This window comes from Zalophus californianus, chromosome 1 (genome assembly GCF_009762305.2).
Source record: "Zalophus californianus isolate mZalCal1 chromosome 1, mZalCal1.pri.v2, whole genome shotgun sequence".
Taxonomy (NCBI): Eukaryota; Metazoa; Chordata; class Mammalia; order Carnivora; family Otariidae; genus Zalophus; species Zalophus californianus.
This window is the reverse complement of record NC_045595.1, coordinates 204,662,489-204,678,274: the sequence shown is the minus strand read 5'-3', so window position 1 is coordinate 204,678,274 and position 15,786 is coordinate 204,662,489. Positions and strand designations below refer to the sequence as shown.

Below are 15,786 nucleotides of genomic sequence, written 5' to 3'. Positions count from 1 at the left end.
TCAAATTAAAACAGCAGACTGGAGGTAAGAAACCCCTTTAAAAGCAGAACTTTCTGAAAGCAAAATGCACATTCTGGGAGAGGGGACTGATAAAAGTTCTAGCTCCTGTGGGTGGTAGTTACATGGGTGTTTGCTTCACACATACAGCTGACCCCCATCATTTGTGGAACGCATACATGTCAGTTCACCTACTAGCTCAATTTTGTTTGTCACCCCCAAATCAACACTCCCACCACTTTCACAGTCATTTGAGGACATGCATGTGTGGAGACTCGTGGAAAATCTGCCACGCAATACACACATTCCCAGCTGAGGTCCAACAACCAAGGCTCTGCCTTGTTTCAGATCTCCCATGGTAAAGCAGGTGCCTTTTTTGCAGCCTACATAGTGCCATGTTTTTCACATTTTTGTGCTTTTTGTTGGTGCTGTTTAAAATGCCCCTGAGAGGGCCCCTGGGTGGCTCAAGTTGGTTGGGCGACTGCCTTCGGCTCAGGTCATGATCCTGGAGTCCCGGGATCGAGTCCCACACATCGGGCTCCCTGCTCAGCAGGGAGTCTGCTTCTCCCTCTGATCCTCTTCCCTCTCGTGCTATCTCTCATTCTCTCTCTCTCAAATAAATAAAATCTTTAAAAAAAATAAAAAAATAAAATGCCCCTGAGCGAGGTGAAGTGCTGTCTTAGTGTCCCTCAGTGCAAGAAGGATGTGCTATGCCTTATGGGAAAAAAATGTATTAGAGGACATGAGTTAGGATGCTATTATAGGCTTTGAGCTCAATGATTTCAAATCAAAAATACATATTTAATATGTCTTTATGAGGAAAAAATGAGGTTATGTATCGATTAGTTAATTAAAATGTGGTGACCAGCCAGAGGCTCACAGGAACCTACCCATGTACTTCCTCAAGGGGCAATGACTCAATATTCACTGATCCAGTGTTAGAGGCAACTTTACAGAACGTAACTACTGCAAATAACAGTAACTAACCATATTCACTAAGCTGTACACCTGTTCATGTCCCATGCACCGTGTATGTTCAATTTCACAAGCAAAAAGAATGTTTTGATAGGTGGGCTTTATGCATTATACAGAAGAATGAAATATGCATTTCTCAGGCCCCTTCAAAATGTAAACAATCATTAGCTTTGCACTTACAGAGATAAGCAGAATTTTAAAATTCCAACTGTGCTTCTGGTTGGCAACATGTTCTTTTTAGGAAGGGCAGAAATGGGCGATAGGCTCTGAAATTTCAACTTTCAAATGCTAAGTGAAGAGGGGATACCAAGACTTCCCAGGATGTTGGAAGATTCAACACAAGCATCTAATTATGCTCCCTCCTGAAAACCTACTAGAACTATAGTAAAGGGATTTTTTTTTTTTTTAAAGGTACAATGCTGCAAGAATGAGGAAGATGGGAAAACAGCAATTCAATTTTAGAAGAAGGCAAGTGGATGGAAGAAAGCAGCAATGTGGAAAACCGAGAATCAACCACACTAACTAACACTGCAGAACTCCTCAAAAGATCCGAGAACTGGATACACTGGGTACACCTCTGAAAGTGGAGGTCAAGTGAGAGATTAAAATAAGGCTTGTCCAAAGTGTAAGGATAATTGGATCCTTAGATGCATGTTTGGAAGTTTATTCTCTGGAGTGGACAAAACACAGAGAAACCTCTGGACTGGAAGAAACACACAGCTGTAAGTGGGGGTGTCATACCAAAAAGAGATTGAGAAAAAAATGCATACAGAAAGAGACCCCTGTGCTCTTTCCCCACTTAGCTCCCAGAATAATGGCCCAAGGCCTTTTATCCTTCAGTCAAGGACTCAAAGAATACTCTTTGGGGAATCTGACCTGTTCAAAAGATACCTCAGGAGTAATCCAACAGCCAGGCCACCAAGGCCCAACAATGAAGCTGACGAGCTCCACCCACACGTTCGGTAGTCCATCCTGTTCGATGTAAGCCCACAGCCAAAGATCAGCATACATTTGAGAAAAGCCTTTGACATGAGAGCCCAACACGGGAATAACTGGAGTAAACAAACACTGCAGGAGGAGAAAACAGTATCTTCAGAGATGAGGAGAGACAGCATCCCCTCAACGAGATGATAAAAAAAAGAAAGATTCAGGGAACAAAGGAGCCCTGAAAAATTAAATATCTGAGAAATTCTTTTTCAACAGAAGGGTTGGAAAATAAAGTTTAGAAACACCCTTAGAAAGAGCAAAAAGACAAAGACAATTAAGATAATTAAAAAACAAAAGACTGTATGAAATTAACCAGACCATTACATGTAGTCCAAGAGTTGAACAAAAGGGGTTCCAGAAAGGAGAAAACAGGGAGAATCATAATCCTGGAAATGAAAGACATGGGACTGTCAAATTGAAAGAGCCCATTGAGGGCCAGGACAATGCATGAAAACTTTCAAGGCATATTAATAATGAAATTTCAGAACACTGAGCCTAGAAGCTAGGAAAAAAATGGTCTTATGCTTACAAATCTCTGAAGAAAAACACTTTCCAATCTACAATTCCAGATTCGGCAACACTTTTTAAAGATACTTACTGACATGCAAAAACTTTAATTCTAAGGATTTGTAGAATTGGAAAAAAATGAGTTAATGTGTCAATATTATCCGATTTCTTGCACTTGGAGAAGGGAGATACATAGAATGGGGGAAAGCTAAAAAGAACCCTCTAGTGCTCGTTTAGAACTGGGAGGCATCAGTAGGTATGTATGAATTTCCTACCTCGGTATACTGAAAAGAGCCAGGAAAAGGCATGTTTACCCCTGTAAGAATGAGCACACCCAGACCCTGGTTTCTAAATCCCATTCCCTACTAAGTGCCTGATCCTGATGGGGGCAGGGAAAGCACAAGATAACCATGAAAACACCTCACTGTTCTGGGAAATAAGGAAGTGTGTGTGATGGACATGTGTCATGAAGGACACAGAAACTGGCCTGCAGAGTGTCACTGGCTAAATCTGGAAACATTTGAGCAAAATAATGACATTAATGGATTATAACCCAGTAAATGAGTTCATACTGAAAAATGTGGAAAGAGGGAAACTCTTCATTTTAGTATAGCAAAACAAAACAAAAACAAAAACAAAATCACTGTTCTGCATCACCATAGTAATAACTGCTTAGGCAAGGACTACCTATGTACACTGAAATCAGGAGTTCAAGCTCAATGAGGAGTTATTTACATAATCTCCAATTATTTCCCCACAAATTACTTATTAGCAAAAGGAAAATCAGTAACTTGACAGGGGAGAAACCTGGCAGACACTATCTTAATCAAGTATCAAAGTTAGTGTCAACAATAATGGGACAACACAACACCACACACCTCCCAGTGTGAAGCTCTGAGGACATATTACTGCTTCTGCCGTATACCCACCAAAAACGCATAGTGTGAATCTAATCATAAGGAAACAAACCCGGACTGGGTAGGGGCGTTCACAAAATGGCTTCTAAACTTCAACGTCAATACCATGGAAGACAAAGAAAAATGAGGAACTGCTGCCAATTAAAAGGGAGACATAAAAGCTTCTGAACTTTAAAAAAAAAAAAAAATGCTATAAAAGGACATTATTGAACAGCAACATTTGAATCAAGACTTCATATTAAAATGTTGTACCACTGTTACTTTCCAGACTTTGATGATTATATTGTGATTTTATGAGTGACTGACTGTCTTAAATATACTCCAAGTACTTAAGGAGCAGAGGGGAATGGTGTCTGCAACTTAACACTCAAATGGTTCAGAAAAGTGTATGATTAAGAGAGAATGACAAAGCAAATGTGGCAAAATGTGAACTACTGGTGAACCTGGATGAAAATGATTCCAGAATTCTTTATACTATTCTCACAACTTTCGTGTAATTTGAAATTATTTCAAAATAGGAGCAATAAAAGAAAGAGAAAAGGCAGTGAAGGACAACCTCTTCAACTCTAGCACACAACTCTGTACATTTTTGAGGGCAGACGTGTTCATACTGAAAATACTCACTCACAGAAATGTAAATTTTTCATTTTATTCAAAGTTGGTACAGAAGTGCTAATAACATTTCCATAAAATAATTACTATACTTCAGTTACAGGACAAGATACCACAGAAAGGAATATACTTTGCAAGAAATGTAGGTTCATCTGAAGTTTCCAAATACTCTTGAAGGCTAATGCAGCAGCTGGAGAAGTACACACAGTACACAAACGACAGTGTATTTTACAGAGTCAGTAATGAAAACTGACAGCTCTTTAAGCAGATTTGTTTTTCCATTTTTTTCAACAATAACACTTTTAAAAAACACATTAAACCAAGATCATACATGTCTACAATTTTTAAAAATCAGATTGTATACAGGTTAGAATAATAGTCAAGTTAGAATTGTCATGTATGGTTAACAATCCTAAATCTACAATTTCAGTTGTATTCCCTTCAATATGGAAATAAACTGGTTTATACCAAATTCTACTTTCTGCTTGCAACTAAAACACTGTACAATGTGAAGATGGACCCCATCAATCAAACCTTAAAAAAAAAAAAAACTGTGGACAATAAAGGGTACACTGGAAATCAGTTTACAATTCCAAAAACTCACCAATAACACAACAGCTTCATTTATAATCACATTTGGTCTACAATGCATAACTGACGAAATGATACATGTACACAATACACACCCCCAGTGCACAGACTGGTCTCTTACAGAAAATATGAACAAAGCATAAAAGGGAGGACACTAGGAAAAACAATTTTCAACGAAGACATCTTTTTAAAATGCAATACTTACATATCAAAAGTACTAGATAAAAGCAGCAGTACGCTGCTGACATTTGGCTTAAAAATAAAGAAATGAATGAAGCGATTTCACAGGATATTAGAAAAGGAATTGGTTTTCTTCTTGAAGAAGACTACTAACTTTTGCACAGCAACTATTTTTGATATCCACCTTATCAAAAAAAAAAAAAAAAAAAAGCACTGAGAAGCGTAACGTAGTTCGTATGTGATTGCCAACATAGGTCCGGGCAACAGAAATGGGATGTCCAAGCAAAGAATGGGTAGATCCCTGCTGTATTTCTGAACTCTGTTGGCAATCTATAAACCAAAGCAATATTGGTAGGGGAAAGCAGGGAACAGATTCCATATCATCATCTGACACTAATGTAATATGTCATTATTAACAAAAATAAAGCTTTTGCATTTTAACAACGCCACAGAAAAGTCCATGAGCAAAAGACTTGTTGATTTGTTTTTGCCACTCAAGAGTTAGAGATCTCAAAGTGAAATTAGAAAATTGTAATTATACATATTTACACTGCTAGGACGACTTTCACCTAGACTAATTAAAGCAATTTTCCATGGAATTATAAATGAAAGATATTCTGCCAAAGGAATCTTCAAAAGCATTAAGTTCTTACAAATGATTTTAAATTTAAAAACAACACTTAAAAAGGTACAGACGCATACTATATAGGACTAACAGGTTGTAACTGCTTTGCCTTAACACACATTGCTAAGCCAAAGACATTCCTCAAACCTTTCTCTTTTTTTCCTGCATTTCTGGCACTCCTCTGCCCTCATCCCCCAAACCAGAGGTTTTACATTCTAAAATACTGAGAGAACACACCTGTTTTTTTACTAGAGGAGCAATCTCTCCCTCAAGGTGTTCCGGTTAACCCTTCTAAAACATGTGACATTAGTCTACATCAGCTTTAATCTTCATCCCATGTATTACCAGAGTGGACCAAGTCTTTCCTTAAGAAGATAAATACACAAACTAGAGGAGAGTGGGAACAAAGGTAGTCACTTCTCTCCCATTCTGAGAGTTACAGCTTTTGACCTATGGGCAAAATCCAAGACAAAGACTATTCATTCTTGATAAACTGGGACTATTCAGGTAAAGAAAGCAAGGGATAAGACAAGGGCAATACAGAGTGCAAGAAAACACATTTTCTCCTGCACACACATTCTGATTTCATCTACTCTAACCATGAAGCAGGGAATGGGACAGGTAAAAGAATCCTTTAGACTCTTATAACCCCTGTGAAAAGCAAAGTAGCTCGTTTGGCAGGTATGTCTCAGATTTAGTTTGATGCTCAGAACACTTGGATCAAATTCTGCTCTGTTAAAATGAAGTGCAGTAAAGCACATGAAAAAATAAAGATACGTTCAAAAACTCTTACAAAGCTACACAAAGATTAAAGACAAGTAGTATTTGCCCTGTTAAAATGTAAAATTTCTCCATGTTTTCAGGGAACTACTGATAGCAGGTAAAATTGCCTAAAGATTTAAGATAAAAAATAGTAACACCAATGGCCCTACAGCTTAAAGCAAAAGTTTGTCAAACTCTTCCACCCACCAAAAGCCTAGAAGTCTGTCCCTGTTTTAGTTCCAGATTGTAGGAAAGAACGCATAGACCCCATTTTCGCTAGTAACCCCCAAATGTAACTGCAACATTCTTGACTATTTGTCTTTTCTCCCTCTACCAAAGTAGTACAAACTTATTCAGATTATTACATTTGAATCACTTATCATTTAGGACCACAACTCAGGATACCTCGTTGTCTAGGGCTTTCAACACTGTGGTCCTCCACAACTCCCAAGACAAAACACCTGGTGGGCTGTACAACCGGCACTTGTGGGATACTAAGAAATACTGTTAGTCTTGTGCTTTCTACATGTGAAGATACACACCTGCATGAACATGATTTGTGCTTTCTATGGACTTTTACTTTAAGCTTTTTACCTATCATGGAATGTGAAACTGTTGGCAGATGTATGTTCTCAGGTATGCCTATCAAACCTGCACTGGAAAAACAATAGTTAAAATATACTCACAGAATTAATAAGTAACCTTATAGTTTTAATTAAGGATATAAAACAAATATAGATGAATAAATAACATTTAAACTGCAACAGGAATTAGAGCTACCTGGTTTCCTTGAACCTAAACAAAGGCTGTGTATAAAGTATGTAAATATAAATGTATTTTTTGTATTTCCTTGACTAGTCGTAACAAAATTTAAAAAGAGGAATTGTAACAAATAAGTATATTCTATCAGGAAAGGGAAATGTGTAAACTAGCAGAGTCAATATTGGCAACCAGAAGGCACTAATAAAAACACATAAATTTCAGAAGCTGATTATATTATGAAATACCCTATATATTGGCCTTTGCCAATTTGGGATTTCAAATAACAGCAATGAGCTTAATTTCAGTTTCCAACTATTATAACCAAAAAGTGAGTTAATTAAGGAACATTCATTCCACTTATAGAAGTCTAGGCTACAATGATATATTGAAAAATTATCCAGACTAATTTGTCCAAAGGCAATTAAAAAAAAAAAGTAAACACTCCTTCCTAGGGTACAAGGTGAATTTACCAAGATAAACGTAGTCTCCAATAAGGTTGTGGTTATCTACCGTCAACTTGTGCTGTTGCGGCAATCACTGAAATATGTATTTCCCTTATTGACAGAGTTCACAGACTGTAAACTATCTTAAACTTGGGGAAGGGGTAGGAGAGGATGGAGGGGTTTCATTATCATGGACAACAATTATGATATAGAGCTCTTCTGAGAGCAGAGCCACGGCTCCCACACTAAGAAAAATCTGAGACCACTGTGCTTTTGTCCTGACTTGCTCTTCATTTGCTTATTTTGTTCTAGCATCCCTCTCTTCAATCATAGTATGAATCCAGATAACCAAACCACACTGAAAAGTCATTACATAAAGTAAGGTTATTGGTTTAAAATCAAAAGCTTCAGATTATGGTCCTCCCCTAGAAAGTAAAGTGTGTGAAATCAGTAACAATACAGATACATCAAACCTTTTTCGCCTATTTCTGAGTAAGACAATATATCCATGGTTAAGGCTGTTAGTTACCAGATAAACTGGGTGCTTAACCCAAAACAAAAAACTAAATCCTATCCTTTATATAAAGGATTTGAGATGGATAAGAGAAACATAAATTATATCAATTTTCACAACATTCCTTTAAAGGTGAATCAGTAGTTTAAAGCCTTATTCCCAGCACTGGAAAGAAGTTTAAATAAACACATTTATAGGACTCCGTGAACAATGGTGTGGGATTCAGTGCTGGCAAAGCCTGTAAGCAGTTTGAACCTTAGCTAAATTCAATTCTAGGAGTGAAAGAAGTTGAATACTTAGTCTTCCAACAGAGGGGGAGAGTTTGACAAAAAGCGTACCAAATTAAGAGAAATGACTTAATGGAGGAAAAGGGGTTTGCAGCCCTGAGTTAAGCCAACCAAGTCTAACCAAGTGTAGTAATCAAAGCTTCTTATTTAATTCAGCTTCATACCTAACTAGTACAAAAGGGCTTCTCTATATGCCAACTGACTAGTTCCAACTTTTTACCCTTAAGTACTGCAAGAACAAGGCTTTTTGGCATCAAAACAAACTCCATTCCTCTCTGTATTGTGACACCGCCATCTCAAAGGGACTGGTATGAATTTTAACTATTGCTGCCTCCCTAATTTTTGAAGAAAAGAGTTTTCGGAATAGAATAATGATGAATTACTAGGGCTTTTATTATTAGTGAACACTAGTGAACATTAGTCTGAGAAAATCATTCTTGAGAAGTTAACAGTTTAAGCTAATAGAAATTTAGTATATTTAAACACAACTATGTTTTATATATATAATGAATCATTATTTGGATCCAAGTCTTCAAAACTGGGGCAAAGTAGCACTTTTGCACATCATAGCAATAAGCCTGAACATGAATTAAGCTGATAAAAGATCAAAACAGGAATTTGAGAAGCGTTAAAAGAACAGGTGAATAATTAAAGCAATGTGAGGGAAGACAAATAGAGGCAAAGACCAGTCTCTCTGAATGGCAGGTGGGTATACCACAAATAGGAATATACCCTATTTGTAAAGTCTGCTCAAGCCAATGTCAACATCAAAATGTCTTAATGCAATTTAACACTTTGTTAATGAGAAATCTTATGAATACACGCCTAAAAGCATTTTTTTCTACTAAAGTATCACTATCAAATATCAGTCCTTTTAACCTCAAATATGTTTTAAAAACTCCTATTTCACAATACTTAACATCAAACCAGGGTTTAACTGGCTGGATCTTATTCACTGGTATCCTAATCTATAGGGGAAAGGTTTAAACTAGCCGACAGCCAAGATGCTTCAAGTTCTAGAATTCACTGAACAGAATTCTACATCTGCACATTTTAAGCTAATGTTTGTCCTCTGCCTAACTTGTTAAGTTTGTATCACCCAGGTATCTCTCAGCATCTCATTTAATAGTTTTTCTGACTTAGGAAAATTTTGCCCTGGCAAGTCTCTGTGGTCACATAATGTAACAGGAATGGTCTACATACATCGCTCAGTACAAAACTGGGGAGTGGTGGTGAGGTGTCACTCACTACTCCATACCCATGTGGTTCTTTCCAGCCATCATACCACAGATGAAAACAACACAGCGGAGTAAAAACTATAAGGGAAGTAAGTAAGCCAAATACCGCCAAGTGGGAACATTGATGGGTCTAACCTTTTAAGAGTTAATGATATAGCCAGTCTGTAGGATGGTAAAGAATGAGAACAACCCACAGGCTGCACTGAATGATATTTGAATAGAGAGGGGAAGATCCATGCACCCTCTAAGTATAGGGAAGAAAAAGCAATGGACTGAGAAATGGAGACACTTAAGAGACTCTCAGTGCCCTGGACAAGACTTTTCAGTCCCCCCACTCCCAATTAGCCTCGGGTTAAAGAACTGAGTGACAACCTCCCAATCAATTCTTAAAAGGTTAAGTTTCACATGTGATAGGTCTCTGCTAATTATTTGAATGTGCTAAGAACTATGATCCTGGCCAGACTCTTTGTGCAAAAAGACAATGAATCCTTTGAGCCAACTGAAAAGGAAGCCTTGCGAGAGATCTGCTGAAAATAGGCCAAAGGACACAGAACCACCACTATTGCTTGATGCTTCCCTAACCTAAAGATAAGAGTGATAACCTCACCAGGAAGAGAATGGCTGTGGAAAAAGATTGGCTCAGCTATTTCAAAAGCCACTTACTATCTTGGAGCAAAAGGACATAATATTTTTGGAGCTAATAATTCTTCTGCGTGCCAGAGTAATAAGCTCTGCTCATCAGATCTTAGGACTGAGATTGCCTGAAAGGATAAAAATCTAAGAACTGGGGATACCACTAACAGCAGATCAGACAGTATTTTTCTCTACCTTTGAAGAACCAGTGTCCTCACTTCATTTTGACTCTTGGGTAACTATTTTAGTCAATATCACTCTTATTCAATTCTGAACCTTAGCTTGAGCCAATATAAAAATATATACATATTAATGTCTACAGATGAGATGTTATCATTTAGGACCCATTTAGTGTAAAGTATGAACATTTTGCTAGCTTAACACAGACCAGGTATCACTCCATGAACAATCATTCTAACGAAACATATTGAACAGTAGTCCCCTGAATGAAGCTGCAATCAGCAATTCACATACTTATTCAAGCACATTACCTACTACTGGAAAGCAATAAGAAGGGCAAGCTTCAGGGACTTCAGTCTCAACAGAGTGATGATTATACTGGCAAGAATAAACATCCTAATGGATATACTAATAGTCATTCCTTATTTACAGACATTAGTACTCTAAACTTGACCTACCGCTATATATACACAAACAGACACAAGGTGATGTATTTCATGTATCATACTAAGACAGCAGCAAAGAGAAGGTGGGGGGGGGCGGGATCCTAATACTTCAAACTATTAGGGCTCAACATTAAATAAAGGGGAAAAAAACTCACACAAACACCACCTATTAATTTACGCTGTAAGAAGGGGTAAGAAGGCTGCCCAGCCACTGTGTCAATCCTCTTTGCTGAGTTACACAGCAATGTGCTCAAAGTCAAAGAAAATTTTAATTCCTATGACTTAATGCCAATTTAAAAAATCTAAGGTCCTATTATTTTCCGAAATACCAAAAGGTTGTCTCAAAGGAAAAACAGTTCCTTTGAGAAGAAGACAAACCATGAGTCCAGCTTTGCATACATGGTTTTTTTGTTCTTCCCAACAGACTTTTTGTAACCTTGGACATAACAGAGCCACAGCCTCCGCCAAACAAGAAAAGGATGGTCCCTATTTATTTGGCCCCCAGCTTATAAACTGTAAGAATGAAATTGAGAAAAAACTCTACAAGGCACTCTAAACTCTCAGAAATCATGCTATTCATACATGAATTATTTTTTCATCTACAGACTCAGTCCATCAGAAAGCCTCCTGGAGATGGGAAGACATTATGCTACCTGATAATTTCTAAAATCAACTTCGGACTAATCAAGTCCATCATAATGAAACTCGTTTATAGAATACAAAAAATTTAAAGTCATTAGGACTGAGTTTTGATTCAAAAATCTACAAAAGTATCTAAAAAAGTAATGCTCTTCCCTAAAGAATACAAGCTTCATAAAATCATGCAATTTAAAAAGTACCATCGATTACAGGAAAGTCAAAGAAAGTAGATACACAATTAGTTTCCTTCATATGTCATGGAGGAAAAAGGACCATGTTGAGCACACAGACACAGAACCTCGTAATCTGTAGAGCTTTTCTCTAATGTCTTTTGTATCCTGTCCTCAAGAAGGGGAATCAGCCTGTGAAAAAGATTCCCATCCACGAAGGTTACAACGGAGTGCCAAGCCGTGTGAAGATAGAGGATCCTGTAAGTACACAAGTCGTAGGATATCCTCCACAAGACATACTACTAAACCCGGAAGTTCTTATTCATGACACCTCTTTAACATGCTATCCACTCTACAGAAAGACTATACTGACAATCTACCAATGGCAAAGCATGCACTGTTTTCTGTTACTGATGCCGAGTTTGCACTGGAACCTCCTCATGCTCTAAGTCAATGTAACTTTTTAAAAAATGTAGAGGCCGTGTACAGATGGCGAGTCTTTCCAAAAAATAAAAAAATAAAAAAATAAATCAGGAAAACAAACTTATCAAGAATAAAATATGATCTCAGGATTATTATTTTCCCTCCAAAAGCTCAACTTCAATATATCATGATCTAATCAAGCAGGGCAACCCAGCACAAAGGCAGTGACAATTTTCTTCAAATTTCTGGACATATCTTCCAACTGAATCCACTTGGAAAAGTGTGTGGCTAATAAAAAAGGTTACCAAATGCAAAAACAAAGAACAAAGCTAGAGAATTAGTGGAGTATGAGTAGTCGCCTGTTTAGCATAAGCTGATCAAACACTGCTTGAGGACTGCTAATTCCCAAACTATATAAACAATCTTAACTTGGTCAATCAATTTGGGGATCATCAGCAATGTTTACTTCATTTTCTCCCCTAATCATGTGACAATACAATCATGACATAACTTTTTATCAAGACAGAGTTGGTGGTCATTTGAGTATGGTTCACTTAAACTTCGGTCAAAGTAGGAAAAAAAAGGAACTGAAACAAACTTTTTACCAACATTCCATATGTTGGTGGTACCAGAACAGCTACAGGTAAACACTCTTCCTTTCTTTTGGCAATCAGAATCCACAGGCTCATGCTAGCAAAATGAACCTGGCAAACAAACTAACCTGTCCTGATACAAGGACCCCACAAGCACATCAGTTAGGTTTTCAGTACACAACTGATTATACAATGTCCACGAATTGTTTTAAATGGTAGTAGGGATTACAGAGACAGAGAAAAAACTCTGAAACGAGCAAGTCCTCTACTTCAGGATAAGAAGGCCTACCAAGATTTGGCAGTGCACACAGTATACCTTGTTTGTGATAATCTTAGCATATATTCTGCTCTACATGTTCTATGAGAATAATTGGTCTCTCCTTACTTTGGTATGGAAAATTTTAAACCACATTTGCACAATTCAAGTCTGTTAAACAAGTTTTACTTCATTTAGGTTGAAAATTTACTTTCATCCATCTCTGGGAAAATAAAGTCTTGCAAATAGATGATTTTCTGCTAAGTAAAATTTGGCTAAAACCTATAGCGTAAACAATGCCTGAGAGATGCAACAGTTACATAAGTTTTGTTTTTGTTTTTTTTCCAAAGACCAGTATTTTCTTAAGTTAGTGTCTCATCATATCCTTAAAAAGTTCATAAGGAGAAATAAACAAACATGAAAATTCCAAGTGAACACACAGCAAAAAGTCCGATATTTAATATTAGTTTAACTTGTGGAGGCTCTTCCAACATTTGTAAACAAACAGCCTCCTCCTCCATCAGGTCTCTGAGACTCCTCTTGCTGAGGCTCTTACTTTTAAAGCCACAGAACCAATCTATGAACTTCCAGTATCGGCCTCCATCCTCTGTTTCCTTCTTTCTCTCTTTCTCACCCATAAGAGCTGCTTGCCCATTGGAATAAGCATCTACTGGTGTTTCTGCCTCTGAATGCCCTAACGAAGCCACCGGATTGCCCTCTTCTCTGCAGGTCACCAAGAGATTAACATCTTCCGGCTGAAGGCCCTTGATACTATCTTCAGATTTCCCATTGGGAATGATGTGGTTGATGGCCTCACTGTTCTCACTGCACCTCAGAATGCTCTTCTCTTGCATTTTGTATGGTTCATCTTTCGGGGAGCAGCTTTCCTTCACCACCAGGCTCTTCTTAGACCAAAAGGTGGTGGTACGAATCTGTTCCTTTGTGGGAGGTGGTGTGAGAAGGCTAACAATTACAGTAATGAGTCCTGTGACCCAAAACAATGCTGTGGCCACATACATGTAATGGATGTCTTTGATGAAGCCTGGCCTGTTATCAGGTTGGTCACATTCTGGGGCACGGTATGCAAAGGCCAGTGTCAAACGGACTGCTCCAAGAACAAAGCCAGCCATTCCACCATAGAAAGCCCCTTGCTCATTGCAGCGCTTCCAGAAAATTGCCAGAAGGAACAGGGCCGCAACTGGGGGTGTCAGGTAATCTGCTACCTCCTGAATGTAAAGGTACATCTGGCCTCCTTGCATCTCCACGATGATTGGCACCCATGCAATGCTGATCACCACCATAAAAGCCACAAATATCCTCCCCACAATCATTAGTTCCCTGGAGCTTGCGCTCCTGCGGATGAGTTTGTACACATCGAGGGTGAATATGGTACTGGCACTGTTAAAGATAGAGTCCAAGTCGCTCATCAGAGCTGCAATCATCACTGCCATCATTAAGCCACGGAGGCCCACGGGAACCAGCTTCATCACCAGGCGTGGGTAAGCAATATTAGAGCACCCAGCTCTGCTTCCACATACTTGCATGCAGTGCTCTGGGTTGATGCAAGCTATATCATCAGCAAACAGTATTCTGGAAATCATTCCTGGGACAACTATGATAAACATTGGCAGAAGCTTCAAGAAGCCAGCCATAAGAGTAGACCCTTTGGCATGAGCAATGTTTTTAGCTGCTAAGACTCTCTGCACGATGACTTGGTCAGCACACCAGTACCATACTGAAGCTGGGGTCTGCCCAAGAACGAATCCAGGCCAAGGAACATCTTCATCTGTTGGATTCCGCAACATTTTCAGTGCATCTTTCTTAGGGTGGACATGACAAGAATTTGTGTTGGAAAGGTTGTATGTCAACAAGATGGAAGTAACATTGGGTGAGGCCAACATGTACCTTCTCTTAACTTCCTCAAACCCGCCAATCTCCATCATGCTAATAATCATAAGTGTGAGTGCCCCAACGATCATAAGCAGAGCCTGGAGAGTGTCTGTGTAGATCACTGCAACAAGGCCTCCGGTGACAGTCAGCAAAGCAGTCATGCCAATGAGCAGGATGACAGACACATAGAGGTTCCAACCCAAAGACTCCTGGATAAAGAGGGCACCCGAATACAGATCCACTGAGAGCTTGGTGAAGATATAGAGAATCAGAGACAAGGCTGCGAAATAGACCTGAATCCTATGGCCACCAAATCGCTTGGACAAGTATTCAGGCATGGTGTATACCCCTGACCGGATGTAAATCGGGATGAAAACCCATCCCAGAAGTTGCAAAAGCAGTAAGGCATTGAATTCCCATGCGCCCACTGCAAATCCACTTGCAGCTCCAGATCCTGCCAGCCCAATGAAGTGCTCACTCCCAATATTGCTCACAAACAGAGAGGCACCAATTGCTACCCAGGTCATAGAGCGCCCCGCCAGGAAGTATCCACTCACGGTGCTTCTATTAGATTTCCACATGGCAAAAAAACCAATGCACATGACCAGGATAAAATACAGGGCCACTATGGCAATGTCTGCTGTCTCCAGTACAGCCCTCATTTTGGTAACTTTGTGAATAAAAGTGTCCAATGACAGAAGTGTCCGACTTTTTATTTACTCATTAGTAACCCCAGACAAGTCTGTAAACCATACGTGAACTGGACTACACAGAGCAACACAGCAGGTCAAAGTCTTTGTCCTTTGGTTTGCTGTCTTGATGGTGGTGGTTGTGATAAACTTTGAAGGAGACAGTTTAAATTTTCCTCCGCTTCTTAATTGGGATTGAGAACTTAGCTCGTACTCTTAATCCACTCTCCACAAGACCATCAGCATTTACTCAGGTGCTGGAGGAGAAATTCTGAGTTGCAGCTAAGTTAGTGAAGCCTACTGTACCAACCCTGCAAGGCAGCAAAGACAAAAGACAAAGATTGAATTAGAGGAGGGTCTCACCAAGTGATGAGGAAACTTTCAGTCTAGCAAAAACGGCGCAATAAGACATTCTTTATAAAAAGAAAAAAAAAATTTTTAATATACTTCAGTTCCACAGGAAAGAGCAA

The 15,786-nt window shown here is 38.7% G+C and overlaps 1 protein-coding gene across 6 annotated transcripts in view; it reads right to left on the bottom strand.

Annotated features, from left to right (window-relative positions):
- Positions 1 to 4,016: 4,016 nt before the first annotated feature.
- SLC5A3 (solute carrier family 5 member 3) overlaps positions 4,017 to 15,786 on the bottom strand; it is a 34,026-nt gene continuing 22,256 nt past the window's right edge. For all 6 annotated transcript variants that reach the window (XM_027585289.2, XM_027585286.2, XM_027585284.2 and 3 more), the window contains one exon: positions 4,017 to 15,627. In XM_027585289.2, coding sequence (XP_027441090.1) covers positions 13,133 to 15,289 — 2,157 coding nt within the window. In that variant the 5' untranslated portion in view covers positions 15,290 to 15,627 and the 3' untranslated portion in view covers positions 4,017 to 13,132. The remainder of the gene's footprint in view (positions 15,628 to 15,786) is intronic.